The sequence below is a fragment of the Monodon monoceros genome, unplaced genomic scaffold (genome assembly GCF_005190385.1).
Source record: "Monodon monoceros isolate NGI ecotype Baffin Bay Population unplaced genomic scaffold, NGI_Narwhal_1 Super_Scaffold_18, whole genome shotgun sequence".
Taxonomy (NCBI): Eukaryota; Metazoa; Chordata; class Mammalia; order Artiodactyla; family Monodontidae; genus Monodon; species Monodon monoceros.
The window spans coordinates 39,679,336-39,707,079 of record NW_021703774.1 but is presented as its reverse complement, the minus strand read 5'-3'; the positions used below and the strand labels follow the sequence as shown (position 1 = coordinate 39,707,079).

The window sequence follows — 27,744 nt, the reverse complement described above, 5'->3', positions numbered from 1 at the left end:
AACACCCATTTATGATAAAAACTCTCCAGAAATTGGGAATAGAGGGAACCTACCTCAACATAATAAACGCCATATACGACAAACCCACAGCAAACAACATTCTCAATGGTGAAAAACTGAAAGCATTTCCTCTAAGATCAGGAACGAGACAAGGATGTCCACTCTCACCACTATTATTCAACATAGTTTTGGAAGTCCTAGCCACAGCAATCAGAGAAGAAAGAGAAATAAAAGGAATACAACTTAGAAAAGAAGAAGTAAAACTGTCACTGCTTGCAGGTGACATGATACTATACATAGAGAATCCTAAAAATGCCACCAGGAAACTACTAGAGCTAATCAATGAATTTGGTAAAGTTGCAGGATACAAAATTAATGCACAGAAATCTCTTGCATTCCTATACACTAATGATGAAAAATCTGAAAGAGAAATTAAGGAAACACTCCCATTTACCACTGCAACAAAAACAATACAATACCTAGGAATAAACCTACTTAGGGAAACAAAAGACCTGTATGCAGAAAACTATAAGACACTGATGAAAGAAATTAAAGATGATACCAACAGATGGAGAGGTATACCATGTTCTTGGATGGGAAGAAACAATATTGTGAAAATGATTATACTACCCAAAGCAATCTACAGATTCAATGCAATCCCTATCAAATTACCAATGGCATTTTTTACGGAACTAGAACAAGTCATCTTAATATTTGTATGGAGACACGAAAGACCCCGAATAGCCAAAGCAGTCTTGAGGGGAAAAAACAGAGCTGGAGGAATCAGACTCCCTGACTTCAGACTATACTACAAAGCTACAATAATCAAGACAATATGGTACTGGCACAGATACAGAGATCAATGGAAGAAGATAGAAAGCACAGCAATAAACCCACGCATCTATGGTCAACTAATCTATGACAAAGGAGGCAAAGATATACAATGGAGAAAAGACAGCCTCTTCAATAAGTGGTGCTGGGAAAACTGGACAGCTTCATGTAAAAGAATGAAATAGAACACTCCCTAACACCATACACAAAAATAAATTCAATATAGATTAGAGACCTAAATGTAAGGCTGGACACTATAAAACTCTTAGAGGAAAACACAGGAAGAACACTCTTTGACATAAATCACAGCAAGAGCTTTTTTGATCCACCTCCTAGGGTAACGGAAATAAAAATAAACAAGTGGGACCTAATGAAACTTCAAAGCTTTTGCACAGCAAAGGAAACCATAAACAAGACGAAAAGACAACCCTCAGAATGGGAGAAAATATTTGCAAATGATTCAATGGACAAAGGATTAATCTCCAAAATATATAAACAGCTCATGCAGCTCAATATCAAAGAAACACACAACCCAATCCAAAAATGGGCAGAAGACCTAAATAGACATTTCTCCAAAGAAGACATACAGATGGCCAAGAAGCACATGAAAAGCTGCTCAACATCACTAATTATTAGAGAAATGCAGATCAAAACTACAATGAGGTATCACCTCACACCAGTTAGAATGGGCATTATCAGAAAATCTACAAACAACAAATGCTGGAGAGGGTGTGGAGAAAAGGGAACCCTCTTGCACTGTTGGTGGGAATGTAAATTGATACAGCCACTATGAAGAACAGTATGGAGGTTCCTTAAAAAACTAAAAATAGAACTACCATACGACCCAGCAATCCCACTACTGGGCATATACCCAGAGAAAAGCAGAATTCAAAAAGACACATGCACCCCAATGTTCATTGCAGCACTATTTACAATAGCCAGGTCATGGAAGCAACCTAAATGCCCATTGACAGATGAATGGATAAAGAAGTTGTGGTACATATATACAATGGAATACTACTCAGCCATAAAAATGAACAAAATTGAGTCATTTGTTGAGACATGGATGCATCTAGAGACTGTCATACAGAGTGAAGTAAGTCAGAAAGAGAAAAACAAATATCGTATATTAATGCAGGTATGTGGAACCTAGAAAAATGGTAAAGATGAACCAGTTTGCAGGGCAGAAGTTGAGACACAGATGTAGAGAGCAAACGTATGGACACCAAGGGGGTAAAACCACGGTGGGGTGGGATGGTGGTGTACTGAATTGGGCGATTGGGATTGACATGTATATACTGATGTGTATAAAATTGATGACTAATAAGAACATGCGATATAAAAAAACAAACAAAAAAACAACTAATACTAAACTTTCTTTGGGTTATTTGTATGGAAATATGTTAATATAAATGTTTCAGACATTACATGAAATTTCTAAAAATCTTATATGTTCTGGTATAATGTTATAAGTCATAATTCTAGTTATTACTTTAAAATGTATATCTCAGAAATAACTAAATTTCCTTGTCAATTGCATTATTATGAACTTTCATCAAATCTTTAACCATGGTCATTTTTAAGTCTTTTGTCATTTACAGACTGTTCTGGATGTACTCTGATGCTTTCGCCAAAATTTTCCTATAAAAGGGTTTCATCTTCAAGGAATTCATGGAAAAGACTCTGACAAGTACAGGTTTCTGGTAACTGACTATACTGCTGAACTGAATGAATAAGCATTTTCAGAACTCTAATGGAAAACTAATGAATTAATAAAAGTGCTAACAAAAGATCAAGAGGAAAAAAAAATTAATTACATGGGACTGAGTGAACTGATGAGGATGATTATAATTTTTGTGACTTTTTGTTTGAATAAAAAAAAAAAACCCACAAGGACTCAGAGGCAAAAAATATACAAATCAGTTTTCACTGCAAAGTAAAGGAACTGTTACAGTGGAGGATTACTGGACTGAATGTCAATGTTATGACATAGTATGAGTGTGTCTCGTGTTTGGTAATTGCAATCATTGTTGCTTTTGTTGTGGTCATCCATTTACAATGCTTGGTGTCAGTTTATTTATCTCTTGTAAAAATAAAATACAGTGTGTGTGTGTGAGTTGTGGAAAAAAAAAAGGAAACGTTTAAATTCCTGATTCTGGTTTTGTACAACTGTATAATTAATGGTGATGATCATATTATAAGGGCAGATTTATATGTGTGGGGGAGGTGGTGGTGATGGGGAGGCCCAAATAGAAATTACAAATAAAGGAAATAAAATTCAAAAAGGCTTCCTGTAGAACACAAGGCAGGAGCTAACACTTCAGATGAACAGGGACTGCCAAGACAAAAGGAAAGAGCATTCCAGACAGAGGAAACAGCATCTAACAGAGAGGTACGGAAGAATGCAGGGTACCAGCATACTTAGAAACCTACAATTATCTTCCCAAGCACAAGCAGGCCATACAAGAATGTGCTCAGGAATTGAAAGCAGGTTCCCTCTAAGCAATACAAATAGTGCCTGAATATGAAGCTTTGGAAATGGCAGCTTTCAGATTCGAGTCAAGCTGAGTACTTCTATTCATTCCTTGCTCCCCTTTGTTCACATCATCCTAATCACTGTAGTATACTTGCATCTATCACTTTTGCCAAGCTACAGTACAGCCACAGCCTCTAACGAAATATGTTTAGGTATTCAGCACAGCACTGGGATTAAAAACCCAGTCTACCAGGGTTCAAAGCTAGACTCCATAATTTGCTAGTTGTGTGACCCTAGGCAAGTTACTTAACCTGTCTGTGCTTCAATTTTCTCACAATAAAGTGAGAATAATAATTGCAGCTGCTCATCAGGCTGCTATGAAAAATGTGCTAATTTATATAAAGTGCTTAGAATAGAGCTTGACTCATAGAAAGCACCACAGAAGTGTCTGCTATTAATACTCAGTAAACATTAGCTATGTAAAATAAAGACATGTAATTCTCACAGTTTGAAAACAAACCCAAATTACTTTAAGTATGTGCAAGACCTGCACACTGAAAACTAGAAAATATGGTTCAAATTAAAGAGCTAAATACATGGAAGATGTGCGCTCATGGATCAGAAGATTCAATACTGTTTAAAGATATCAATTCTTCTGAAATTGATCTACATTCTCAATGTAATCCCAATCAAAATCTGGGTAGGCATGTTTGTAGAACTTGACAAGCTGTCTCCAAACTTTTTATGAAAATGCAAACAATCTAGGATAGCCAAAACAATTTTGAGAAAGAAAAAGAAAGAGGACTAAGACTACCAGATTTCAACTTAGTATAAAGGTATAGTAAACAAGGCTGTGTGCTGTTAAGAGAAATAAAAGCCCACATTTGTACAGAGACTTGTATATACATGTTCATAATAGCTGTATTAACAGCCAAAAACTGGAAACAACCCAAATGTCCATCAACAGGTGGATGGATTAACTGTAGTATAACCATACAAGGGAATACTGGTCAGCAATAAAAGAGAATAAAAATACACAACATACGGGACTTCCCTGATGCCGGAGTGATTAAGAATCCGCCTGCCAAAGCAGGGGACACAGGTTCGAGCCCTGGTCCGGGAAGATCCCACATGCCACGGAGCAACTAAGCCCGTGCGCCACTACTGAGCCTGTGCTCTAGAGCCCACAAGCCACAACTACTGAAGCCTGCGCACCTAGAGCCCGTGCTCCGCAGCAAGAGAAGCCACGGCAATGAGAAGCCTGCGCACCGCAACAAAGAGTAGCCCCGGCTTGCCGCAACTAGAGAAAGCCCACAACAACAAAGACCCAACGCAGCCAAAAGTAAATAAATAAAAAATAAATTTATTTTTAAAAAATACACAACATAGATGAATCTCAAGTAATCATACTGGTTAAAGAAGTTGGATCCCTCCCCCCCAAAAAAGCACTGTATATGATTCCTTTTATATAACATTCTAGAAAATACAGCCTAATCTACAACGACAGAAAACTGACTAGTGGTTGCCTAGGGACAGGGGGTGGGGAGAGCGGACTGACTGCAAAGGAGCATGAGGGAACTCCTGCAGTGATGTCTGTGGTGGTTACACAATTATAGACATTTGTCAAAACTAAACAAACTATACACTTAAAATTGGTGAATTTTACCGTATATAAATTACGTCTCAATATAAACAACATAAAGTCATAAGGCAAACCATCTTTTAAAAATAAAAACATACCTTTTTCTTTCTATATTCATGGAAAGAATACAGGCAAGAATTACCATTCACTTAATATTGTTGAGAAGTCTATATTACATTATGAGAATTTTGTAAACTTAGCATGATGATACAACCAAAAACACTGCTAATGGTTCTTTCATATCTGTGTCTCCTTTAACTAAAGAATCAATGGAATTCTACAAGAGAATTTTCCAATCCTGAACAGAAGTACTTATTCTAGTTGAAAATTCATAAGCAACACAGAGTTTAACTAGGAAATCCATTAGCAAGCTTGTAACTGGCCATAAGGTTATCTAAGCCTGACAGGTTCCAGAGAATTGAGGGGAAAAAAAAAAGTATAAAGGAGATTTAAGAACATGAAACAGCTCTTATGCTACTCAAAATTTAGCAATGCTACTCCACATGATTCTAATTCTACTCCTACATAAAGAACCCTGCAAGGATCAAGAATACAGAGATTGTTCCTTAAAGCTAGAAGTCAGTCAGTAATAGGAAGCATAAAGAAGACATTTTTATCTTATGAAGTTCTCTCAGGGGAGCACTACTTACCTGATTAATTCTCCTGAGTTAAGCTGTTTTTCTCCTTAAGTCTCAAAAAATAACAAATATTTTACTTATTTTATAATACTGTGGTTGTCTTTTAAGTATATATCAGTATTAACCCTCAATCCTTAAAATTAGAAAACAAAATCTGTACAATAAGTAATAAATGACGTAAATATTTACAAGGAGAAAAAAGGCAGTGTAAGCAATTTCCAGTTAAACAACCAAAGCAATACATAGCATGCATATTATATGGATTTGGTTAGAACAGGCAATGTGCTACTTTATCTTCTAATTTATGCTGTCATATAAGTTAGTTCACAGCTTAAGATATTTAAGATCTCAATTAGGTTAACCTTTCCTTTTGTAAATTAAGAATACAAGTAATAATCATGCTCAGTGTTTCCTATTCAAGTTCCACACACATTCACACCTTCAGGCCTTAATGGGCTCTATTCCTTCTACCTACCCTTCTACCTACGATGCCCACCTCCATTTATCCCACCCATCTAGATCCTTCCCATCTCTCACCACCTATCTTAATTGGTACATGTTCCCTGATCCCTTGGGCCAGAAGCAATCTCTCTGTCTTCTAAAATCCCATAGCCCTTTTCTGTAGTCTCTTATGGCATTTAACACTTTCTACCCTGTACTATACTTCTTTAAGTCCAGTAAACCCTTTTCTACTAGGAGTATCCTTGAAAGGAAGGTCCACACTTTATTCAGCCTTGTATCCCTAGGAGCACATAGTGCCTGAAACTAAACATTTATTGGGTGTGTTTAGAGAAGAAATAGAGAGGAAAACGTTCAACAATATTTTTTTAGGCATTCTGTGCCCCACTGCCTTAGGAGATATAAAAGGAAACAAATATCAATGATAGAGACCTGCTCTAAATCTACTAAGAGACATAGACATGTAAAAAGATTAATACAATATAACTGTGATAAGTGTTACAATAAGAGATAAACAGGGTGCTGTGAGGGGAACATTACGTATGTTGAAGATTGTTCTAATTCCACAAACTATGTCAGGAAACCAAGTCTAGATTTTTGAAGGTCCCAAAGACTAGAAAGGTTTCAAGAGTGGTATAAGAAGAGCCCCCTTAATCTTAACATTTTTTCTTAACCTGAAACTAACACTCCACCTATATAGCAACCTTACTTGCAAACAGGGAGTAACAAATTTCTCTCTATTCTTGGTACAGCCCTCTGCAATAACCAGGCCTGGTCTTTTTATATTTACACAAATTTGCTCATCTCATCCTCTCACACTTGTCTGAATTGTGCACCATTTCCATAAGGCATGTGTCATTCCCATGCCCCAAACTCTGCTTATCTAAATCTATTTAACCTTTAAGGTTCTTCTGAAAGCCCACTTCCTAAGCTATCACCCAAGATTACTACATCCCCCAAATGTATATTGTACCATTACTGATATCTATACCTCTCTCTCTCTCTTTTTTTTTTTTTCTTTTTTTTTTGTGGTACGCGGGCCTCCCACTGCCGCGGCCTCTCCCGCCGCGGAGCACAGGCTCCGGACGCACAGGCCCAGCGGCCACGGCTCACAGGCCCAGCCGCTCCGCGGCACGCGGGATCCTCCCGGACCGGGGCACGAACCCGTTTTAACAATTAATGATAATGATAAAGTTAATTCTTAACATTTTATACAACTTGGAGTCAAACAGAGCTGATCTCAAACCCCATTTGTGCTACCACCTTGCAACGTGAAGCTGGGCAAGCCACAACACTCTCTTGAACCTTAGTTTCCTCATTATTAAAATTAGTATTAAATTGGGTGATGTGTACAGCATGCCTAATATACACATACATTCCTACTACATACATGTATATAGATATTTAATTTTAATATTCTTATTTTATATTTAATACTCATGTTTAACGTTATTACTATTATTTTCCAAGAAGGGAGACGCAAACTCTAAAACTCAAGGCAAGAGCAATGAAACATGAACAAAGTGGGTACTAAAAACTGGATCAATTAGTTGATGTAAAGGAGCCTCACAACTTTTAAATGTGCCCTCAAGACAACTCACACAAGACACCGTCAGCAGAATTTCTCACGGCTCCGACTGAAAACCATGAAAAACTCAGAGGCAGAAAGACATAGATACAGAGGTCTTACGATGGTGGCCCTACCACTTACATACTTCCCAAGAGTTTATCTTCCTCAGTGCAACCCTGAAGCTGTATAAAAGGTCAAGGGAAGAAATGTCTTTTTTTACGTAAATCAAATTGTACATAAATTTAACATTTTTTTTAACCTGCATTATCCCTCGGAGGCAAGCAAAACCACTTCTGCAAATTTCAGCCTCAGAAGAGCAAGTCCAAGTGGGATGGGGCTGAATCATCAATTTAAAATGACCAACGTTTGCCCCACCCTGGAATGGGGACACTACCGCGACCGTTTCCAGGGTTGTCCGGGACATCCCACGCTCTGCCCCCACCCCATCCTTCCTTAAGTCCTCACCTCGGACGCTGGTCCCGGCACTAGGCGCAGCCAGTCCCACCCTCGGCTCTGACCCGATGTCAGGCATCCCCACACCAGGGTCCACACCCGTCTCTCGTCCCAATTCAGACTCTTACCCCACCCAGACAACTGCACTCACCCGGGCGGTGACCTTATACACCGTGTAGCCCCTCGGGTGTCGCTGGGGCTCGGTGACAGTGTAGAAACGGGCCAGGTCGGCACCCCGCTCTCGGGGAGAGGTCATCCTCCCGCCGCCTCTGCCGCCGCCGCTTGCCGGGGACCATCAGTGCAACCCGACACCACCGCGGCCCGGATTTTCTAAGTAGTGGCCAGGCGGCGAGGGGGCGGTAGCTCGGCTGCGGCGCCTCCGCCGCAGGGCTCTGCTTCCGGGTTGGCGGGAAAGCTTCCGGGTCAGGCCGGGGCGCCAATTCTGGGGAAGAAGTGGTTCCACCTGAGATACGGACCCTAATTAGGGCCTGACCCAGGCAAATGGGCTGGAATCAGGCAGTAGAACTGCCTGTAACGGGATGGAGGGATACCCGAGCCTAGCATCTTTCCTTCCCTACTGACGACCCATCGGTTTAAATACCCACAACACCTGAACTCTCTCCCTGACATAACTCTTACTTCTTTCAAAGACAAATCCCGTCCACTTGCGCATATGTCTTTATACCACCACAGCAAGCTCCCAAATGTTAAAAAAAAAAAAAAAAATAGAGCCTGCCTGTTAGAGTTTTACAAGGATTAAGTTGCGACCCACTGCAGTAGCCCACTGACAGTAGGCCCTGCGGGGAATTCAAGCTGGGGAAAATTAGGACGTATTCCCTGCTTTGGGTATACTAACCCTTAGATAGTTAAGATGCATATCCAAGGGAAATTTTCACAGGTTCTTGCACCTTTCCATACATAGAAAAGCACTAAAATCATTAACTTGAGATAGCTGTTCTGTGTGGTTAGCAGTAATCTTTTGATGCTTGACTTCATGTTTTTCCCAGCAAAAAAAAAAAATCATATATAACCTGGCTCCTCCCTTACCTCTTTGGAGCAGTTTCTCAGAGCTATCTGAGAGGCTGTCTCCTGAGCTATAGTACTCAAAGCGGTCCCTGAATAAAACTGAAACTCATTATTCTCACATTGTGCGTATTTTTTAGTTGACACAGCCCTATATCAGTTTTAAACGTCATCCCTTCATGTTCTAAAAGCTGGAATCTGTGTCTGGCTGGGGAGGTCGGGTTGGGGAGTGGGTGGGAATCACCTGACCTCAGAAAGCTACTAGGAAGATAGAGTTTCCTATCTCAATTCCTTGCTATCCACTGCTTGGCAATTATTCTACCTTACTTTGATCAAGATTTTCTCTTTCCCCCATAACATTCATTCCAAGCATTTGCCATTCTCCTCAACTCTCTATTCCTCTACGTCTTGCCTCCCTACCCTTTGGCCCCTCCTGCTTTACAGAAGGAAAAAAGTTCTTAGTACCAACCCCTCCATCTTGACACACTTCTATACAGACATATCCCTACCTCGTTTTTCAGGACTAATCACTCTTCCTGTGCCCTGATATCCATCCTCATTGGCAGACCTAAAGACATTGTTCCATCGATGACATCCCAACTCTGCTCTCTGTACCTTTAATCTATTCCTTATCACTGGCTCCTTCTTCTCATCCCATGTATGCCTAAATCTATCTATCATTCATTCATTAAACCTGAATTCACCACCTACTATATGCCAGACATCATGCTAATTAGGCATTGGAGTTACAAAGTCCCTGCTCTTAAGAACCATCTAGTAAGAAAAAACAGAGAACAATTAAACTATATTGTTATAAATAGTATAACAGATGTATATATGGAGTGCTACAGAGCACATCTAATCAATATTGGAAGATTAGCTAAGGTTTTTCTGATACAGGGGAAACTATGGCTGAATCTTGAAAGAGAGATAGGAATTAGCCAGGCAGAGAAGAGAATAAAGGACATCATTCATGTTGTCTTTTCCCCTGCTTCTTTCTTTCTCCTTCCCCTCTTTGTCAAAGTTGTTTTAAGTTGTTTTCAAAGTAATCTGCATCAATAGTTGAATATTCATCACACATTCATACATTCATGAATATCATACATTCATTCCCATATTCACTTCACTACTACACTGCTACTGTGAAACTGCTTTGAAAAAAGTTTCTAATGACCTTATCTTACCCAGTATTTCCAGACTTTGAACATTTCTGATCATTTCCACCTTTTCAAAACTCTTCTATGTCTTTAGTATAGGAGTCAGCATTCTCTTGCTTTTTCCTTTTACACTCTGAGTCATTCACTCCTTTTCAATCTCCTTTGTTGATTTCTCCTCCTTCTGGGAAACTTTAATGTTCTTTTTCCTCAGAATTTTGCCTTTGATCCTTTGTTCTTTATTCCCATTGACTTACAAATCTATATCTCAAGGAGTATCTCTTTTCTAGGATTTGACACATATTCTGCACATCTTTACCTATATATCCAAATACCACTAAAAAAAAAGATTAAAATCTGAGCTTTTTTCCCTCAAAAGCCTGTTCCTATCTCAATGACTGACTTTATTCTCCATTTAGTTACATTAGCCAGGAATCTAGAAATCACCCTTAGCAACTTCCTCTCCCACTTTCTCCAAATTTGTTTAATTCAGCAACTGTCATTGGTTAAAACTAAAAGAATGAAAAAAGATATATCATGAAAGCACTACACAGAAGACTTTAGAAGAAGACACATTACCAGGTATAAGGAAGAACAAAACTTAATGATAAAGCGTTCAATTTGTAAAGGAAAAAAAAAAAGTTGCCTGCCATTCCAGTTCTACAAGAATCAAGCCATTCACTGCAGTTGCCTACTGACAGTGCACCCTGAGGGGAACTCAGGATAGAGAAAAACTGGAAACATTCAACAGTGCTTTGGATATACAGGCCCTTAGATAGTTAAGATGCATATCTAAGGAAAGTTTCAAATGATCCCAGATTCTTACATCTTCCCATACATAGAAAAACACTAAAATCATTCACTTGAGATGTTTATTCTTTGTGATTAGCAGTAAACTTTTGATGTGTGACATCATGTTTTTCCCAGCAAAAGAAACTCATGTATATCCTGGCTCCTCTGTTACCTCTTTGGAGCAGTTCCTCACAGGTATCCTAGAGGTTCTCTTCCAGTCAATAGTCCTCAGTAAGGTCCTGAATAAAACTTAACTCACAAGTTTTATGTTGTGCATTTTTCTTTCAGTCGACAAATTCATCAAGAAGGCACGACGATTTTAAATGTGCATGTGCCTAATCAAAGAACTTAAAAATGTATAAAGCAAAAACCAGTAGAACTAAAAGAAGAAAAGAACAAATCCATGATAGTAGTTAAGACATTAACACTCCTCTCTCAGTAACTGATAAAACAGGTGGACAATAAATGATATTTTTAATTAAAAAAATTTTTTTTTGGCCATGCTTGGGATCTTAGTTCCCTGACCAGAGATCAAATCTGTGCCCCTCACAGTGGAAGCATGGAGTCTTAACCACTGGACCACCAGGAAAGTCCCAAATCAGTTTTTTTTTTTATCTCCAGGCATATAAGAAAATCTCTGTCCAGTCATTAGCTGACCACTAAGCTAACAGAACAGAGACTTCAGTGGCCACACACAACAACTAATAGACTTTACAAAACAGTTCAGAAAATGTACTAAACAACAACTACTACAAGCAGTAACAATGAACTCTGAGGAGGGAAGAGAATCTGGTTTTCAGAGTTGTCACATTATGATACTCAAAATGTCCAGTTTTCAACAAAAAATTATGAGGCATCCTAAAAAATAAGAAAGTATGGCCCCTACACAGTGAAAAAAGAAATCAATAAAAACCAAGTCCATGAGGAAGCCCAAATGTAAATAAACTATTTTAAATATGTTCAAAGAGCTAAAAAACAAAACAAAAAATGTCCAACCAAAACTGGCTCAAGAAGCAACAGAAAATGTGAATAGACACATAATGAATAAAAATATTGAATCAGTAATTTTAAAGCTTGAACAAATAAAAAGCCCAGGATCAGATGGTTTCACTGGTGAATTCTACCAAATATTTAAAGAAAAATTAACAACAATCTTTCTCAAATTCTTCCAAAAAAAAAGATGAGAAAACAATGACTCATTTTATGAAGCCAGTATTAACTGAATATCAAAGCCAGACAAAGACATATCAAAATAAGAAAACTGCAGTCCAAAATCTCTTATGAATATATGGAAACATCTTCAACTAAATATTAGCAAACCAAATCCCACAGTATATTAAAAGGATTAAATAACATGGTAAGTGGGATTTATCCCCAAAATGCAAAGTTGGTTCAACATATGAAAATAAATGAATGTAATACACCATATTAATGAAATAAAGGGGGAAAACACATGATTATCTCAACAGATATATACAGAAAAAGCATTTGACAAAATCCAACATCCTTTCGTGATAAACACAAAACAAAGAAGGAATAAAATAGAATTTCCTCAACCTGATAAATGGTACTGATGAAAAAATCACAGCTAACATCATACTCAGTGGTGAAAAACTGAAAGTTTTCTCCCTAAGATCAGCAACAAGACAAAGAGGTACACTCTTTCCACATCTATTCAACATTGTACTGGAAGTTCTAGCCAAGACAATGAGACAAGAAATATAAAGCATCCAGAGTAGAAAGGCAGGAGTAAAACTTTTTTTTTGCAGGTGACATGATCTCATATACAGAAAACTCTAAACACACACAAGTGCAGTAAAACTGTAATTGCAGGAAATAAGATCAGCACAGAAAAATCAATTTTATTTCTATACACTAGCAATAAACAATCTGAAAATAAAATTAAGAAAATAATTCCATTTACAGTACCATCAAAAACAATAAAATATTTGAGAATAAACTTAAACAAGGAAATGTAAGACTTGTACACTGAAAACTCTAAAAACCTTGTAGAGAGAAATTAAAGCATACCTAAATAAGTAGAAAGTCATCCCATGTTCATGGATTAGAATATTGTTAAGATGGCAATACTCCACAAATTTATCTACAGATTCAGTGTAATCCCCAATAAGATTCTGACTGCTTGGTTTTTGTTTTTTGTTTTCTTTTTTCGGAAATGGTCAAACTCTTCCTAAAATTCATTTGGAAATGCAAGGGACGCTGAATGGCCAAAACAATCTTGAAAAAAAAAAAAAAAAAGGATTCACTTCCTGATTTCAAATTTTACTACAAAGCTACAGTAATCAAAAGAGTGTGGTCATGGCATAAGGGTAAACATATAGACAAATGGCATGGATTTGAGAGTTCAGAAATACGGGTTCGTGCTCCGGTCCGGGAAGATCCCACATGCCGCGGAGCGCCTGGGCCTGTGAGCCATGGCCGCTGAGCCTGCGCGTCCGGAGCCTGTGCTCCGCAACGGGAGAGGCCACAGCGGTGAGAGGCCCGCGTATTGCAAAAAAAAAAAAAAAAGCTATGGCATTATGTCACTCCTCTGTAAAGTTCTTCAGTGGGTCTTACTGTCATAATTTCTCTGTCATAGATTTTTAGGATCCATCATGTCTGGTCCCTGCTCACCTGTCAGTTTCATTTCTCTGGGTTTCAACCAAATCCTTTGCAATTTCACACCTCCAGATCTGCAAACCATTTGTTTCTCTTGAGATCCCCACCACTCCCAACCAGCCTTCAGGAATTAGCTCACTCAAGGACTAATGATTTTCTGAAGCCCTATTTCACAGTAATGATCTTCCCTTTCAAGGAGTAGTAGGTGCTCCTTCTTCTTTGCTAAAACATCTCTATTCTTCATCTGTACTACACAGCCTTTTGCAGGGTAGCGATATGTTGTGTGGGTTAATTTAGGGCTGACATGTTTTTATCCCACTACACCGTGAACTCCTTAACGGCAGTCTTCTTTACATTTCCTATTACTGACTGACTTCTAGCTTTAAGGAACAATCTCTATATTCTTGATCCTTGCAGTGTTCGTTATTAGGAGTAGAATTAGAATCATGCGGAGTAGCATTGCTAAATTTTGTGTAGCATAAGAGCTGTTTCATGTTCTTAAATCTCCTTTATACTTTTTTTTGACCCTCGATTCTCTGGAATCTGTCAGGCTTAGATAACCTTATGGCCAGTTACAAGCTTGCTAATGGATTTCCTAGTTAAACTCTGTGTTGCTTATGAATTTTCATCTAGAATAAGAACTTCTGTTCAGGATTGGAAAATTCTCTTGTAGAATTCCATTGAGTCTTTAGTTAAAGGAGACACAGATATGAAAGAACCATTAGCAGTGTTTTTGGTTGTGTCATCATGCTAAATTTACAAAATTCTCATAATGTAATATAGACTTCTCAACAATATTAAATTAACGGTAATTCTTGCCTGTATTCTTTCCATGAATATAGAAAGAAAAAGGTACGCTTTTATTTTTAAAAGACACTGTTGCCTTATGACTTTATGTTGTTTATATTGAGACATAATTTATATACAGCAAAATTCACCAATTTTAAGTGTATAGTTTGTTTAGTTTTGGCAAATGTCTATAATTGTGTAACCACCACCACAGACATCACTGCAGGAGTTCCCTCATGCTCCTTAAAGGCAGGGGCTGTTCTTCCTTTGTATCGTATTTGTACCCGGGTATTTGTTGCAGTGGCTGGAAGATAAGAGCTTCAGAGTTAAGCTAGAAGATAAGAGCTTCTGAGTGCTTTAACTCCTGGGCTCTAAAGATTTTTTCCTGCCAATCCAATTAAATATATTAAGTTATAATTATTTATCTTCTTGCCAAAATCATCCACTTATACTGATCTGAGCATCTGACCAGAATGTAATAAAAAATGTACCCATAGGAGCACCTCAATACATAAGGCAAATGCTTACAGCCATGAAAGGAGAAATCGACAATAACACAACAATAGTAGGGGACTTTAACACCCCACTTACACCAGTGGACAGATCATCCAAACAGAAAATAAATAAGGGAACACAAGCTTTAAGTGACACAATAGACCAGATAGATTTAATTGATATTTATAGAACATTCCGCCCAAAAGTGGCAGAATACACTTTCTTCTCAAGTGCACATGGAACATCCTCCAGGATAGATCACATCTTGGGTCACAAATCAAGCCTCGGAAAATTTAAGAAAATTGAAATCATATCAAGCATCTTTTCTGACCAGAACGCTATGAGATTGGAAATCAATTACAGGAAAAAAAACTGTAAAAAACACAAATACATGCAGGCTAAACAGTGCGCTACTAAATAACCAAGAGATCACTGAAGAAATCAAAGAAGAGATTAAAAAATACATAGAAACAAATGACTATGAGAACACGACGACCCAAAACCTATGGTATGCAGCAAAAGGAGTTTTAAGAGGGAGGTTTATAGCAATTCAATCTCACCTCAAGAAACAAGAAAAATCTCAAATAAACAATCTAACCCTACACTTAAAACAACTAGAGAGGGCTTCCCTGGTGGCGCAGTGGTTAAGATCCACCTGCCAATGCAGGGGACATGGGTTCAAGCCCTGGTCCGGGAAGATCCCACATGCCACGGAGCAACTAAGCCCATGTGCCACAACTACTGAGACTGCACTCTAGAGCCCACATGCCACAACTACTGAAGCTTGCATGCCTAGAGCCCGTGCTCCGCAACAAGAGAAGCCACTGCAATGAGAAGCTGGCGCACCACAAGGAAGAGTAGACTCCGCTCACCGAAACTAGAGAAAGCCCCCATGCAGCAACGAAGACCCAATGCAGCCAAAAATAAATAAATTAAATAAATTAATTTTTAAAAAACAACTAGGGAAAGAAGAACAAAGAAAACCCAAAGTCAGTAGAAGGAAAGAACTCATAAAGATCAGAGCAGAAATAAATGAAATAGAAACAAAGAAAACAGTAGCAAAGATCAATAAAACTAAAAGCTGGTTCTTTGAGAAGATAAACAAAATTGATAAACCCTTAGCCAGACTCATCAAGGAAAAAAAGGGAGAGGATGCAAAACAATAAAATTAGAAATGAAACAGGAGAAATCACAACTTATACTGCAGAAATACAAAGGATAATAAGACACTACTATGAAAAACTATATGCTAATAAAATGGACAACCACGAAGAAATGGACAAATTCTTGGAAAGGTACAATTTTCCAAGCATGAACCAGGAAGAAATAGAAAATATAAACAGACCAATCATAAGCACTGAAGTTGAAACTGTGATTAAAAATCTTCCAACAAACAAAAGCCCAGGACCAGATGGCTTCACAGGAGAATTCTATCAAACATTTAGAGAAGAGCTAACACTTATCCTTCTCAAACTCCTCCAAAAACTTGCAGAGGGAGAAACACTCCCAAATTCATTCTACAAAGCCACCATCACCCTGATACCAAAACCAGAAATGGATATCACAAAAAAAGAAAATTACAGACCAATATCACTGATGAACATAGACGCAAAAACCCTGAACAAAATACTAGCAAACAGAATCCAACAACACATTAAAAGGCTCATACACCATGATCAAGTGGGATTTATACCAGGGATGCAAGGATTCCTCAATACATGCAAATCAATCAATGTGAGATACCACATTAACAAATTAAGGAATAAAAACCATATGATCATCTCAATAGATGTAGAAAAAGCTTTTCACAAAATTCAACACCCATTTATGATAAAAACTCTCCAGAAAGTGGGCATAAAGGGAACCTACCTCAACATAATAAGGGCCATATATGACAAACCCACAGCAAACATCATTCTCAATGGTGAAAAACTGAAAGCATTTCCACTAAGATCAGGAACAACACAAGGATGTCCACTCTTGCCACTCTTATTCAACATAGTTTTGGAAGTCCTAGCCATGGTAATCAGAGAAGAAAAAGAAATAAAAGGAATACAAATTGGAAAAGAAGAAGTCAAACTGTCACTGTTTGCAGATGACAGGATACTATACATAGAAAATCCTAAAGATGCCACCAGAAAACTACTAGAACTAATCAATGAATTTGGTAAGGTTGCAGGATACAAAATTAATGCACAGAAATCTCTGGCATTCCTATACACCAATAACAAAAAATCAGAAAGAGAAATAATGGAAACACTCCCATTTACCACTGCAACAAAAAGAATAAAATACCTAGGAATAAACCTACCTAAGGAGACAAGAGACCTGTATGCAGAAAACTATAAGACACTGATGAAAGAAATTAAAGATGATACAAAGAGATGGAGAGATATACCATGTTCTTGTATTGGAAGAGTCAACATTGTGAAAATGAGTATACTACCCAAAGCAATCTACAGATTCAGTGCAATCCCTATCAAATTACCAATGGCATTTTTCACAGAACTAGAACAAAAAAAATTACAATTTGTATGGAAACACAAAAGACCCTGAATAACCAAAAAAATCTTCAGAAAGAAAAACGGAGTTGGAGGAATCAGGCTCCCTGACTTCAAACTATACCACAAAGCTACAGTAATCAAGGCAGTATGGTACTGGAACAAAAACAGAAATATAGATTAATGATACCAGATAGAATGCCCAGAGATAAATCCACACATTTATGGGCACCTAATTTACGACAAAGGAGGCAAGAACATACAATGGAGAAAAGACAGCCTCTTCTATAAGTGGTGCTGGGAAAACTGGACAGCTACATGTAAAGGAATGAAATTAGAACACTACCTAACACCATACACAAAAATAAACTCAAAATGGACTAAAGACTTAAATGTAAGACCAGACACTATAAAACTCTTAGAGGAAAACATAGGAGAAACACTCTTTGACATAAACCACGGCAAGATCTTTTTGACCCGCCTCCTAGAGTAACAGAAATAAAAACAAAAACAAATGGGACCTAATGAAACTTAAAAGATTTTGCACAGCAAAGGAAACCATAAACAAGACAAAAAGACAACCCTCAGAATGGGAGAAAATATTTGCAAATGAATCAACAGACAAAGGATTAATCTCCAAAATATACAAACAGCTCATGGAGCTCAATATAAAAAACAACAACCAATCCAGTTAAAAAATGGGCAGAAGACCTAAATAAACATTTCACCAAGGAAGACATACAGATGGCCAAGAGGTACATGAAAAGATGCTCAACATCACTAATTATTAGAGAAATGCAAATCAAAACTACAATGAGGTATCACCTCACGCCAGTCAGAATGGCCATTATCAAAAAATCTAGAAGGAATAAATGCTGGAAAGGGTGTAGTGAAAAGGGAACCCTCCTGCACTGTTGGTGTGAATGTAAATTGATACAACCAATATGGAAAAAAGTATGGAGGTTCCTTAAAAAACTAAAAATAGAACTACCATATGACCCAGCAATCACACTAACTGGCCTTATACCCTGAGAAAACCATAATTCAAAAAGAGTCATGTACCACAATGTTGATTGCAGCACTATTTACAATAGCCAGGACATGGAAGCAACCTAAGTGTCCACCAACAGATGAATGGATAAAGAAGATGTGGCACATATATACAATGGAATATTACTCAGCCATAAAAAGAAACTAAATTGAGTTATTTGTAGTGAAGTGGATGGACCTAGAGTCTGTCATACAGAGTGAAGTAAGTCAGAAAGAGAAAAACAAATACCATATGCTAACACATATATATGGAATCTAAAAAAAAAAAAAAGTGGTACTGATGAACCTAGTTGCAGGGCAGGAATAAAGACGTAGACATAGAGAATGGACTTGAGGACATGGCAGGGGAGGGGGAAGCTGGGGCGAAGTGAGAGTAGCATCGACATATATGCACTACCGAATGTAAAATAGATAGCTAGTGGGAAGCAGCAGCATAGCACAGGGAGATCACCCCGGTGCTTTGCGATGACCTAGAGGGGTGGGATAGGGAAGGTGGGAGGGAGGCTCAAGAGGGAGGGGATATGGGGACATGTGTATGCATATGGCTGATTCAGTTTTTTGTACAACAGAAACTAACACTAACACTAAAAGAAACTTGAGTTTTTGGCAAAGCTTTGCTACCTAGTTGTAGACTTTTCTTCAGTTTCTATTAGATTTTTCAAAATATTGTAATAAATCAAAGATTCTCTTAAATATTTTTGACCTCTAGGATCCCAAACCTCCCAAGTTTAGATAACTATGAACTAAAGATTAATTAAAGAGAATAATGTGAAACAACTTACACCCTGACGTTAGCCTTCATTAAAGGTACATACTGCTTACAGCTAAATATCTAGTTTGGGCATGGCAGAGTCAAAATACTTGGTAAAATACCATAAAATATCCATTTATTTACTCATTATTTAGACAAACAAAAGACACGGCTTCTGTCCTCAAATGGGTATCAGACAACCACAAAGAGCATTTTTGCTTTTTCTTACATGTAGCTTCCTCATGCTCTCCTCTGCTGTTCCATTTCTCAGCCTCTTCCTTCTCTGTGTCCAGGGAACCCCTGCTGAGATCTGTCCTTGTTCTTTCATAGCTTCCCAGAAAGATAGCTGTAGGAGCCCAAAAACAGACCAAGACAGGCAGCAGGGTCATCTGTCAGAGCTAAGTTCAATTCCATAACATTCACAAGTATCTGTACTATAGGGACTCACAAACCTGCAAAGGCCTCATTCTGGGACTGAGGGATCAGAATAGGAAAGGGTTTGGGGGTAGAGCGAAAAGATGAGCTAACATGAGTTTTATATCCTGACTACCAAATTTCTATCATTGTACCTCTGTTTTGAAAGCCTGAACATCAAGAGTTCTTAATTTAATCAGCCCATTTACAGGTTAGGAAAGAATTGAGAAATTCTAGCAAGGGCTGAATGCTGTAAAGTTTTCATCAAGGATCACTGCAGAACATATCGTTATGGAAAATTCCATCAGCTTTCCAGTCCAATTTACTGGATATTGTGAGACCATTTGTGAAACCTGGCCTGCTCCAAATTAAATCTTTAATATGCCACCACTCTGGCAGGTCAGATATAACTTAAGCTGGAAAAAATTAGAAACGGCATGAAAAAAAGAAAGGTAAGATTTCATAACCATAAAGAGTTAGGAAGCCACTGTACCAGACTACAAGGTTCTGCAGGGGAGAGAATTATGTCACCATGACAACCCGAGATATTTTTATTAAGAGAGTTGGTAGGCTATACTGAAACACGTTCCAGAATTTGGAGGTTGAGAGTGAAGTATAAGAACATGTGTGGGAGTTGAAAGACAAATTTCAACTTTATTTGGATTTTCATCTTTATTTTTTAGCTTTTCCTTGCAATCCACATATTGCCAAATCTTGTTTTTTAAGCGCAAAAGGGCAAAAATAATTTTTATACCCCATATTAATATATAGATGTTATATACATGTATGTATATATGACTATGTAACTTCACGAATTGGGAGGGTTGTTTTTTAACAAAGGATACAAGGTTTCTTGAAGAATTGGACACATTTATATCATCAATAGTTCAAAATAGGTTATAATAAAAAAAATTTATAATTAATTTATTTTTATTATTTACTTACTTATTTTTGGCTGTGTTGGGTCTTCGTTGCTGTGCGCAGGCTTTCTCTAGTTGTGGAGAGTAGGGGCTACTCTTCGTTGTGGTGTGAGGGCTTCTCGTTGCAGTGGCTTCTCTTGTTGCAGAGCTTGGGCTCTAGGCGCACAGGCTTCAGTAATTGTGGCATGCGGGCTCAGTCGTTGTGGCATGTGGGCTCAGTAGTTGTGGCTCGCAGGGTCTAGAGCCCTGGCTCAGTAGTTGTGGCGCACGGGCTCGTGCTCTGTGGCATGTGGGATCTTCCCGGATCAGGGGTCGAACCCGTGTCCCCTGCATTGGCAGGCGGATTCTTAACCACTGGACCACCAGGGAAGTCCCAAAATAGGTTATTATACATTAGTATACCCATCCTTGTCTTAAAAAACCTGAGAGGATCAGGTGGATATCTTATGTATTGAATTTATACTGTATTACTTTTCATTTGACTTTATAACATTTTAATCTTCTGTGTTTAATTTCCTCTGTACTGTTTCCCAAAGTGTCTGCATAAACCTCTGTTATATGTGTATTATCTACTCAGTATATGTAGTTTATTTAACCAAGTTTATGTTCCAGTTTGTTTTGCATACAAAGTTGATGCAAAATAAACATTTCTGCCTGTGTCTTATAACAGATACTTCACAGCTATCATTTTATTTAATCCTCACAATATTTCATAAGTATTATTATCCCCTTTTAGAGATGAGCTAACTGTAATCAAAGAGGTGATACATTTGCCCCATGCCACATCTGGAAGTGTCAGGTCTGTTAAATGCCAGGTTTATTTGACACTTACAAGTCTTTCCATTTCCTGTGCTACACTGATTATCAATGTCCTCATGAGTCTGGAGGCATATACTTTGAGCTTATAAAGAAATTGTTTCTGATATTACATAAAACAATATGTTTGTACTTCCAGCTAAGATATAAGTTCTTACATTGAAATGTCCTCTGCTCCAACACATAGCAATGAGAGATAAAATATAAAAACAGAAATTAACAAACAAAACAAAGCCAAGAAACAAATAAACTACCATGCTTGGAACCAATATAAACCTCTCTGAGGCCCAGAAACACCAAAGTTGAGGCCTACAGCATTCTCCATCTAAGAATTCTGCTCCTGCTTGTTAACATGGACCAAAAGTCCTCCCATGAAAGACAAGAGATGGATACAGTCTCACTGCTGAAACTAGGGGCTTCTGCACCTATGAAAAGAAGGTTGAAAAGCGCTGCAATGACTGCTTCCAGAGCCGTGACAGTGGCTAGGAGGAAGGCAGGAGAAAGGTGACAGTTTCATATCCCAGACCTGGTCCAGTGGTCCACTAGCTCAAAGCCTGGATCTGCAGTGTTTCTTAATAGCATAGCTAGATAAGCTTAAACCACCAATATAAGACCTGATTCTGGTCTGGGATTACTTGGGGAGAAATGGAGGCAAATAAAACACAGTTTGGTAACTGTCACTCACAGAGAAACCAAAAACGAAGATATTATCAGCGACACAAAAACAAAAAGATTTTATCACCCACAGACATTTGCTAAAAAGAGAAACAATGTTTAAAAAATGACACAACGGGCCCAAAATGGATTCGTTTGTGCTAAGCACCACATCAGCAAATCAAGACTTAATACCTAACCTAACTAGAGTTTCAGCCTCTCCCAGGAATGTAAACTTTAACCAGTCAGTCTGAAATTACCTGGTCAGCACTAGCAAGGTAGTCTGCGCAATAGAACCCTTCTGTCCCCCAAAGGCAGGTGACCTTGCCTGAAACAACACACTCTTTGCTAGAAACTTCCTTTTCTCAATCCTTTCTGCCTCCAAAAGCCTTCCATTTCGTACAGCTCCTCAGAACTCCTTTCTCTCTGTTTAATGGGATGCTGCCTGATTCATGAATCCTTGAATAAAGCCAGTTAGATCTTCAAATTTCCTCAGTTGAATTTTGATTTTTAACAATAACAAAGAGGCAAAGAAGTTATTATAAATATGTTGGTGTTACGATTAAAAAACTAGTGTTGAGGGAACAAAAAAAAAATCAAGAAATATGGGCAGCAGTGTTTAATGAAAAAGTCTGCTAAAGTTCTTGTCTTAATCATGAAAAGGATAGAGATAACAAAATTCTTATTAGAAATTTTGTTAGGAATACAAATGAAATTAGTATTTGGAGCAATAGAAATTTTTATACATGCCAAGTGAAAGTACAACCACTTTGGAGAGCAATTTGTCAATATGTAGTGAAGATGAGGATGTATTTCCTACCATCAGCACAATTCCACCCCTGGGAACATGTAAAGAAACATCACAGATGTGAACAGGGAGACATATGAGAACATTTATTAGTAATTATAGCATTAGTAATAATAGCAAAAACAGTAAACAACATAAATGTATATCAACAGAATAAAAGATTAATAAATTGTGACTTGTAGTTGGAATAATGTACAGTATTGAAAAATGAATGAACCAGAATTAGAGGGATAAACATGGGTAAATCTTAAAATATAATGTTGAGTTTTAAAAGCAAGTTGCAGACAGAGTGTGCCATTTAGATATACTTTTAAAATATGTTACATAAAACATTATATAATGTTTGGAATACTTATTATACAGAAAAATATAACAGCATATATGGGAATGGAAATCAGGACAGTAGTTATATCTGGGGAGATGAAGGACTTGTGGGTGAAGTGCCAAGAGGCTTCAACCACATTTTTAATACTTTATTTCTTAAGCTGGGTGTTGGGATAAATGAAAAAATGGAAGAGTGAATGAACTTTAACTGCAAATGTCATTGGAGTCCACCTGGTATAGGGATATAACAATAAGAATATCTGGAAAGATTATTTAAATTGGAACTTAACAAACTAGAAGTGCTACACTCTTGTTATGGCGTTAACTTGAGGTATGATTGACAAATAAAAATTGTACATATTAAGGTGTGCAACATGTCTTGATATATATAAACATTTTGAAACGATTATCACAAGTTAATTAACATATCTTATCCATCTCCTCACTTAGTTACCATTTTGTGTGTGTGTGTGTAGGGTGAGAATACTTATCTTAGCAAATTTCAGGTATACATTTTTATTAACTATAGTCACTATGCTATACTTTAGGCCTCAGAATTTATTCATCTTATAACCGAAAGTTTGTACCTTTTGACCAATGTGGTATAAATTTCTGATTCCTCCTGTCCTCTAGAAACTAGTGAAGGTCTTCTCCAGATGTGTAATGTTTCTCTTTCAGTCTGTTCCGGATTTTTCTTCTCTCATAATCCTGGCTCTGCCTTGTTTGCTGATCCAGTCTAGACATCCCAGACTAGACAGCTGAAATGGTCAAGCACCTGCTCAGAATTATCTGAAAATTGTTTTCAAATCCCTAAGTCTCTTTGCTATTGTTCAAAACTCATATTTTTAAAAACATTTTTATTAGCATATAGTTGATTTATAATGCTGTGTTAGTTTCTGTACAGCAAAGTGAATCAGTTATATATATATCTCCAATCTTTTTCAGATTCTTTTCCCATATAGGTCATTACAGAGTATTGAATAGAGTTCCCTGTGCTATACAGTAGGGCCTTATTAGTTATCTATTTTATATATACTAGTGTGTATATATCAATCCCAATCTCCCAATTTATCCCCTCCCCCCTGGTAACCATAAGATTGTTTTCTACAGCTGTGACTCTGTTTCTGTTTTGTAGATAAGTTCATTTGTACCATTTTTTTAGATTCCACATATAAGTGATATCATATGATATTTGTCTTTGTCTGACTTACTTCACTTAGTATGACAATCTCTAGGTCCATCCATATTGCTGCAAATGGCATTACAAAATTCATATTTTTGAGTATTATTTTATTTTCTGCCACATTTCCATAGCTCTAGTCATCTCTATGTCTAGTTGTAGAGCCCTTAATTCCTTAATGAGGTTCTCTGTACGTCTGTCATACTCTGAAAAGTGCCTCCACTAGTGACTTATTCCTTGAGAGGAGAGACAGTCACTGACTTCATGCCACTGCACCTCTCCATCCTCCTCTCTGCTCCATAATCAGCCCTGGCAGTTCTGTGGAAGGGAGAGGGAGTCTTACCTACTTTAGTTTTTGGCAGCAAGAACAACTTCCATGGTTCAAGAGTAAACACAGAAACACAGAAACTCACCCGTCCAGTTATTAAAGAGCTGTTCTCCTTCCCAGTGGACAATGAATTCTTGAGAGTCCTCATATCATAGAATGTGGACTCTGAAGCACTTCCCTTTTCTTTCAAACATCAGAGCCTCTGGGAGAGGTTTAACTCACACTTATTGCCATATTACCTACTCACACCTCCGCCCAACTGATTCAAGTTCCTAAGCTTTTAAGCAGTCCCCTTAGCAGCAGATGAATCTCTGTATGCTTGCCTGAAATCCGTTTCCCTTTAGTAGAGACCTTGAACGCTGAGGTATCCCTGACCATTCTTCTTCACTGCCTCAGCCCCTGGCTATCTATGCAATTATGATGGAATGGTATTTTGAGATATCAATCAGTGTCTCACCCCACCCATTTCTTATTACCATTAAACTATTTCAAAAAAGCAATCACCTGTTCACTAGAGATTGACCTTAATTATTTGAACTTGGATTCTTAAAACAATTCTGAGTTAGTTTCTGTAAGAATAATATATTTTTATTTTAAGCATATTACATTAAAGTATTTCTATGTCTGTTTTCAGATAATGTTAGAAGTTAAATTTATATGTGTTTTATTTACCTTTATAAATCAATCAGAACAGAGCTCCTTTAATAAACTTTATAATCTAATTTATGAGTACCATCCAGATGTAAGACATCTCATACTCACAAAATGAGAGGTAAAGTCCTTTAGAAATAACAGACACATAGACACACAGGCATATGGAGAGTTTATGGCTTTGATTTTACAATTTCAGCCATGGGTCAAGAGTAAACATAGAAACGTAAAACATAAAAATTCACTATTCTAGATATCAAAGAGTTATTCTTCCCAGTAGACACAGAATTCTTGAACTGAAAATAGACAAATGAAAAAACAAACAAAGCCAACAAACCAGATTCTCTGTTGTCTCTCACTCAACAGAAAATAGATCTCTATAAATCATTAATCCTTTTACAGAGCCCACCAATGTGGTCAGACCATACAACCAAATTCCTGATCCTTGCTGCCATGAAGGGGAAATAATTTATTGGCCACATATAAGCCCCCAAAAATTGGTGGAGGAGAAAATTTACATGAGAAAACAGAGACCTAAAGAATTCTATTGTGCTTCAGATTCACCTCTGGGAGCAAGAAAAGAAGTACCTGGATTTAGCAACCCATGAGGTGTACTTGTCTGGTGGTGAAGTTCAACTGGTTGTCAGATGAATACATTGGGCATCTCAGTGGGAAATGCAAAACTGTTACAGGATAATTCTCAAAAAAAAAAAAAAAAGTAAAATCATACTGTTACCCACCACGGTTCTTGCCCTCCCTAATCAATAGAAATTGATAAGAGGCCGGACAAGAAATTCAGGCAAGGCTTTATTGGGGCTCCTGGTGCAGCACGAGGGAAAAACAAGCAAAAACAAGTGACAGGTTCCCTTGCGTGTTCCCCGAGTAGGGGAGGCGAGCTGGTTCCTTATACAGGGTGAGGGTAGGGGTGGGTCCAGGGCTTGGGCCCGAAGGCTGGCTTAGGTGCTGTGTCCACCCACTTAGTGGTGGACAATCATTTGTCCACCATCAATACTTGCAGTGCTTTTGCAGTCATTCATGGACATGCGCAGAGTGGCAAAAAATTTGGTTGCCTAACGTGCATGTTCCCAGGAGAGGTCTAGGGAAGCTAAGTGCTGCCTTCTTGTTTCAGCTCTCACATCATAAACAAGTGTCCTCTTCACGGTCTATTTAGTGCCACACTTTTCACATTTTTGTGCCTTTTTTCTTAGGGATTTTCTTGTTTAAAATGGCCCCCAGGGAATTCCCTGGCGGTACAGTAGTTAGGACTCCGCATTTTCACTGCCAGGGCCCGGGGTTCAATCCCTGGTTCAGGAACTAAGATCCCACAGCTGTGGGGTGCAGCCAAGAAAATGAAATGAAATGAAATAAAAGAAAAGAAATCAAATAAAATATGTTAAAAATGGCCCCCAAAGGTAGTGCTGAAATGCTGTCTATTGTTCCTAGAATCCTTGATGTGCCTTATGGAGAAAATACATGTGTTATATATGCTTCACTCAGGTATGAATTCGTGCTATTGGTCATGAATTCAATGTTACTGAATCAAAAATATATAGTAAATAAAGTGTCTTTAAACAAACACATATAAAACAAGGTTATGTATTGATTTAGTGACTAAAATGTGACCAGTGGCTTGGGGGAACCTAACTGTATTTACCTTAGGAGCAATGGTTCAGTAGTTATTAATTCAGTGTTGGCAGTAACTTTGAGACAGGCTGGGACCTGGGACACTTTGCTGCCGTGCTTGCACCTGGACAAACATCTCCTTGAGCAACAAAATACAAAGAAACTCTAAAGGACTAATAATAACTGTGTGCATGCTTGAGCAGTTGGGGCAAGTTATGGACATGATACAAAAAGACCGAAAAAACCCAACTACCACTTCTGAAGAGCGGGGAGCAAAAAAGGTGTACTGCACATGGATGCTGCACTCATCACCACCAAAAGGGTGGGCAAACAACCTAAGCCCCTCCAGCCCGACCACTGCACAGACTCCTACCCTCACCCCACAAAAGCAATCAGGTCACCACCGACCTTGGGGAGCAAACAAGGGAAACTGTTACTTGTTTTCGCTCCCCCCCTACTTGCAGCAGGGGCCCCAATAAAGCCTTGCCTGAATTCCTTATCTGGCCTCTTATCAATTTCTATTGATTGGGGTAAGGCCAAGAACCCCGGCTGGTATCAACTTTATAGAACATAACTACCACAAATAACGGAAATCAACTATATGTATACGGAGGGAAAAAGTGTTTTTCAAATGCATCTGATTTTCTTATTAACACAAGTGGGGGGGGGAAGCCTTCCCAAGAAATCGCTCCACTACTCTCCCAAACAGCCTATAAAAGCGGTCATCAGGCCTTTCCCCCTCCACTATTCCTTTCCCCCTCCACTTTATTCTTCCTCAGTTCT

The 27,744-nt window shown here is 38.1% G+C and overlaps 1 protein-coding gene across 6 annotated transcripts in view; it reads right to left on the bottom strand.

Moving 5' to 3' along the window:
- The window catches only part of RPS6KC1 (ribosomal protein S6 kinase C1), a 215,744-nt gene extending 207,271 nt beyond the window's left edge, over positions 1-8,473 (bottom strand). For 3 of the 6 annotated variants that reach the window (XR_003794328.1, XR_003794329.1, XR_003794330.1), the window contains exon 1: positions 8,221-8,473. Coding sequence is in view for 3 of the 6 variants with exons in the window: in XM_029227679.1 (XP_029083512.1) it covers positions 8,221-8,325 (105 nt within the window). In the remaining 3 variants the exon portion in view is untranslated. The remainder of the gene's footprint in view (positions 1-8,220) is intronic. The other 3 variants (XM_029227684.1, XM_029227683.1, XM_029227679.1) reach the window with 2 other exon arrangements.
- Between the last annotated feature and the right edge of the window lie 19,271 nt (positions 8,474-27,744).